General features: G+C 42.6%; 1 protein-coding gene across 1 annotated transcript; it reads left to right on the top strand.

Annotated features, from left to right (window-relative positions):
• Positions 1 to 4,279: 4,279 nt before the first annotated feature.
• LOC128884872 (uncharacterized) lies at positions 4,280 to 5,243 on the top strand. Its single transcript, XM_054138537.1, has 4 exons — positions 4,280 to 4,345; positions 4,416 to 4,567; positions 4,752 to 4,993; positions 5,185 to 5,243. The coding sequence occupies exons 1-4, from the start codon at positions 4,280 to 4,282 to the stop codon at positions 5,241 to 5,243; spliced, it is 519 nt and encodes a 172-aa protein (XP_053994512.1).
• The last annotated feature ends 192 nt before the right edge of the window (positions 5,244 to 5,435 follow it).

Raw genomic sequence — 5,435 nt, 5'->3', positions numbered from 1 at the left:
GCGAGAGGCCCGCGATTTCTAACGTTCCGTTAGAATAGAAGCGATCTTTATTATGTTAATTAGAAAAAGTGCGCGTCCTTTTTGTCGTCGGCCGACAATAGTCCTATTTTTCATCGCATTCCACCTCTGTTTCGCGGCAGTTACACGTTGTTACGTGGGCGACGAGCACAGAGGCGCCGAGATCACGTTCGAGCACGTTCGCGATAGAAAACTTTCTCCGGAGCGAGGCTTATTTTCGCGCAGCGCCATGTGTGACAGAAGCCTGCCCTGCTTAATTCATCGACACGCGTCCACGAGAAATTCCCAGCAGCGCAGAACATAATTTCCAGTGTCCACACTGGCAGTCGCGAGACAGTCTTTGCTATACAATTGACTTTTCAGGGTGCAGCAACTTTCCCTCTGTTTGTTTTGGTCATCAAATTTTCAGTTTAGAATGTTTAGAGAGGAATAGTTTATATTCTGTAGCTGAGACTCTCAGAGGTTCATTGATAGGACGTTTCACTCTCATTCTGAGAAAGAAAACTGCTCTTGATTTCTTTAATTTTGATTGACTATATAATTACTTTCACAAGAGTGTTTCGAGATGTTCAGTCACATTCTTTATGGTCAGTAGGTTTTTTTTTATCGCGTAGTACGACTGATAATGGCACTCCTATCGTAAACACGCGATTTATGGGCGAGAAGACGGATTTCTCTCATATCGTAACCATCGAGGGGCATTCTTTATAGCTTGTAGTACATGGCTTAGAAAGTATGAATAGTTATGATCTTGTTTCATCACCCTGTTGCAACTTCTGAAGAACATCAGTATTTCCAAGAAAAACCAATATCATCCATAAAGAATTAGTGATTAAAATACCTTTTTTTTTTTTAATGACTTTATTTAAGGTCACATCAACTACTTGGTTATTATTAACCACGTCAATGATTAGAATTTAATCATAACTTATTTAACATGATCTATTTCATTAATATCTGGACTAATTTGAGGAATTTGTTTTTGTTGTTAAGGATTGTAGACATTCTACAATTAAATGTTTTACTGTAAGGAATGATTAAAATACTCGTTGAATGCAAACGATATTATTCTCCTTTAGATGTATCTGAGTTCTGTCCCTCTAACTGTCACTGGTTTAAAACCATATCTCCATAATATTTTCATACTTGCTACGACAAAAGGAACATAAAAGTACGAGACACCACCGTTTATCCTATTCATCGGCGAAAAATAGTTGTCTAAATGTCCTACAAAGGGGAACAGTGGAACATAATGGGTTAAGAAACGAAACCGTAATTGCACTTTCCAGGCACATTGTTTCATTTACAGAAGCGAATACGGTTAGGGAAAGTTGGGCCTCATTAAATCGTTTAACGTTCTTCTCAGCCAATTCATTACAATATCCGGAATAGCCTTGCGGAGATCATAGATACACCTTAATAGCTATTACAACAGCAATACGAATGCCTCTTTGTTCATATTCTTCCATTTATGCATATTCTCAACATAGGCGAAGACATTCGATTCTCATCGATGTTCGAGCAAAATCAAAGTGTCGCTAACTCCTGTCGAGGACTTAAAGGGTTAAGTCCGGCCAGCGGCGTGAAAAAATGGGTGTTTTGAATCATTTTTCTTTTACAGTATCGATTTTTTAAAATCCTGACTAGACCTAACCCCTAAAGAATGTAATAAATTCTTGTAATCGCCGAGTAATTGGAAGCGTATCACCTCGTTAAAAGCAGAACGCAAGCCGACGTCCACTTGATACCTTGCATTAATTAACTTTAATTGGTGTTCACGCGTTCCACGCCTGACCCTTCTTTCTCCAACCAGCGAAAATGAGTTTCCTTTTACCGTCGTCGTTTTCGTGTCTCTGGGAGTTGCGACAAACCCTAATTGATGCACTTCGGCATTTCTTTCTTCGTTTAACAGACAGGGGCATTAGCAACGCGCGAAGCAAGATAATTAGAAAGCCGTATCTCTGAGACGTTGCTCGCGCTTTATTATTTAGTGCCGAAGACGCAATCTGGCGTCTCCGCGTTATGCAACATAGTATTTTCGCACCCATTGGAGTTGAACGTCGTCGTTCGTCCATTAAACCAGGCTTGGAAGAGGCTGAATCTGGGCAAATTAGTTGGCAATGATATGATAAACACTTCTCAATTTAAAATGCTTCGAAATCAATTAAAGAATCTGTTACACAACGTTAGTATCGTACACCAATTGAAACGTTAATTAGAAGTTGCAGAGATATTCTGTCCTATCATCGCGAATCGAAGAAGTAGCGTTCGTTAATGACCAGTCTTTCATCGTGTGAAAGGTTTCCTTCTCCAATATTTTTACCAGTAGCGAATCCAGTAGCTGGAAGTAATTGCACGTGTGCTTCAATGTTGCGACACAATTTTGCACTTCTGACAGCGCGAATTGTTAATCCTCAGAAAACTCCTGTCATATCGGCTGCTCGTTATAACCTGGGGTCTTGGCTCTCGACGCATACTGTAACCACTTTCTCTAGGTGCAAATGGAACGTCGTCGAAATCGTTAGGTGCCGGTCAATTGTGTGCCATGCTCGGGGGAATTCCTCGTGGGGACCTGTTGCTTTGCAACTTTAGTGTTAAAATCAAAGGAGAGATTATTCAGACACCATCTATGAGTATGGTTATTGTGTTTCTTGATAACACCCATGTATGGGTGACATTACTTCTCACTGGAGAACTAAAAAAGTTAATTCCGAAAGACAAGTGTCCGCAATAAATGTTTGATTATGCAATTTCTAATAATCTGTAACCAAAATTTAATCACAGTAGACATTTTCAAGAGTGTTAATGTGGCTGTCAACGTGTTAACTGTGTGCTACGAGTGGCACGGTGATCTTATGGTAGCCTCGATGGAACCAGTTTTGTTGTAACTAGATGCTTCCTACCTCTTCTGTTACGTTCAAAGTTATTCTTAGTTATTGGAACCTGAAAGGGACTATTTCAAGACTCCAAACAGGAATAATTCTCATTAAAGAGCATGGACTTCAAATCCCTCTTGGAGCAATTCAATTTCCCTGTAATTACGCCAGCCAGAGTCGACACTAGTTCATTTCCAGAGGGCCATAAAACATTGATCGAAGATACATGCGATTTCCCACGTTGGGTTGCGTCAGTCAGAGTTGGTAACAATTTTGCTGGACTCCTTTTCGAAACCAAGGATTTATTCGTCCGTCTAATCCGAATAGAAACGCCGAACAGACCCCGTGAGATCTCAAAATTTCTCAAGAAACAGCGACCTTGCCGATCTGTATCGCGTGTTCCGCAGATCCGAGCATCGTGACCACCACTTATACATCAGAAGCCTTTCACATACTGGCGAAAGACACTAAGGAGGATATCTTCTCCCCATAGCCGTGCGATCCTTCTATATAAATTATACGCCTAAAGGTCACTGGACGTTTCTTCGAGCCAGAACCATCATTCGTACCGCGTTCACGATGTCGCAAACGGATAAGACGGTTTTAATTTCTGGACAACGATGCTTCCACCGCGGCTCCCTCTGATTTATGAAGCTCGTTCAACCGGCGAATGATAATTGCAGACGGTCGATTGCATTAACCGCGCTACGTTTCATCCGAGGCGTTGAATGGAACGTTGTTTGCTGGAAAGATGAATATATGGAACACGCAGGGTGTCGTGGTAAACGCAATTCGATAATATGAAATCTCGATTTTCCGACGATACGGTTTCAAATTAGACGTTCGTTGCGTTTAATGTACGCCAAATATTGTAATGCATGCGGTTCTCGCCTGTGAGACTAATTAGAGATGCGAATCGTGCGAATATTAAAAGCAGAATTAGAATCGTACAATTGCTGTGAGAAATAGAGAGTGTTCTTTCAGTCTGCGATTCAGTACTCGTTCTTTAGAGACGTATGAAGAAAATTTGGAAGCGATTCGGTGGGTTGTGGGAGACTTGTGGGAGATTGTAATCTTGTAATGTGAGTGGCTAGTCTATGTTGAGTACCTGCTGATCAATGACAGAGCATGGTACGGTGTATTTCACGCGAATGGACCTTTCACGATCACCAGTACATCATAGGATGTGCCACGTGGTCGATACAAGTTATGTAAGATAGTCGTGGGTGAGGCGTGAGATAATCCCACGAAGACACTCTTCGATACATTATAATCGATTACGTGGCATTCCGTGATTTAATTTACTTCGAGATTATCTTGCTTAACGATCGAGCTCGTCAACGCATTTCTGTATTTCTCAATGAAACAGACGTGAGTAAATAAAGATGTTCGATATGAACTTTAGGGTGGGCTTTGAATGGTACACGTCGGTACCAATTGCTGCTAACAATGTACGACGATCGTAAATTAATTTCCCGAGTAATTTCAGAATAGCCCAATTGATTTCGGCGTATTTTTCAGCGACTTTTGTGGATTGCCACATTAGTGGCAGTGCTCTCCACAGATCATGCGCAAGCATCCAGTGAGAGAAGCAAAAGAGCGATAGATACAAAATCACAATTTGGAGGCTACAACTATGAACCACCGAATCAAATATTCACTCTACCACCGCGGTAAGAATTAGTTGAAATTTTAAATTAAGAAAGTAATGAGTGGTAGAAATATTAGACTGTTTACATACGAACGAAAACTTAAACAAGTTGTCTATGATAATATCTCAACTAACCTCACAATTTTTTTTAGTGCCAGATGACTTAGTTAATTGTAAAGAAAATATCGATATTTTTCTCTTTGCAGACAAACGACTGAACAAACACCTAGACCACCACCGATACCAACTAGACCGCCTGTAACTCCAGGATATCCCTATTCAACTCCAGGTCATGATATAACATACACAGAAAGGCCGGTAACGTACACCTTGCCCACTCAAGGTCCTCCAACGGGTTATACCTATACAGAACCGACGCGAGCACCAACGCCACATACATTTAGGCCAACGCCTAGACCTCCTGGACCTCCAGGACCTACGACGTCAAGTGGATACGATTACCCAGTTCCAACAAGAACTCTGCCGCCGATAGGACCGCCTACGCGGCCACCATACGGACCTCCTTCTCCTCCACACACACCTAGACCTCCAACACCTCCACCGTACCATCCACCCTCTCCTCCTCAGCCACCTAGACCGCCAACGCCACCACCATATGGACCTCCTTCTCCTCCACAGCCACCAAGACCTCCAACACCTCCACCGTACCACCCACCTTCTCCGCCACAGCCACCTAGGCCTCCAACACCACCGCCATATGGACCTCCTTCTCCTCCACAAACACCTAGACCTCCAACACCTCCGCCATATCATCCACCCTCTCCTCCTCAACCACCTAGGCCTCCAACTCCACCACCATACGGACCTCCTTCACCTCCTCAAACACCGAGACCTCCATATCCACCATACGGACCACCTTCCCCTCCACA

The sequence above is a fragment of the Hylaeus volcanicus genome, chromosome 2, assembly GCF_026283585.1.
Source record: "Hylaeus volcanicus isolate JK05 chromosome 2, UHH_iyHylVolc1.0_haploid, whole genome shotgun sequence".
NCBI lineage: Eukaryota > Metazoa > Arthropoda > Insecta > Hymenoptera > Colletidae > Hylaeus > Hylaeus volcanicus.
The sequence above is the reverse complement of the archived record's forward strand: the minus strand, read 5'-3'. Positions and strand labels throughout refer to the sequence as shown.

Bases quoted from the DNA above. Each gene is read 5' to 3' on its own strand.
- LOC128884872 (XM_054138537.1), top strand. From the start codon at position 4,280: ATGTTCGATATGAACTTTAGGGTGGGCTTTGAATGGTACACGTCGGTA. The intron at 4,568-4,751 runs GTAAGAATTAGT...TTCTCTTTGCAG, and splicing joins ATATTCACTCTACCACCGCG to ACAAACGACTGAACAAACAC. The intron at 4,994-5,184 runs GTGGATACGATT...TCTCCTCCACAG, and splicing joins TCCAGGACCTACGACGTCAA to CCACCAAGACCTCCAACACC.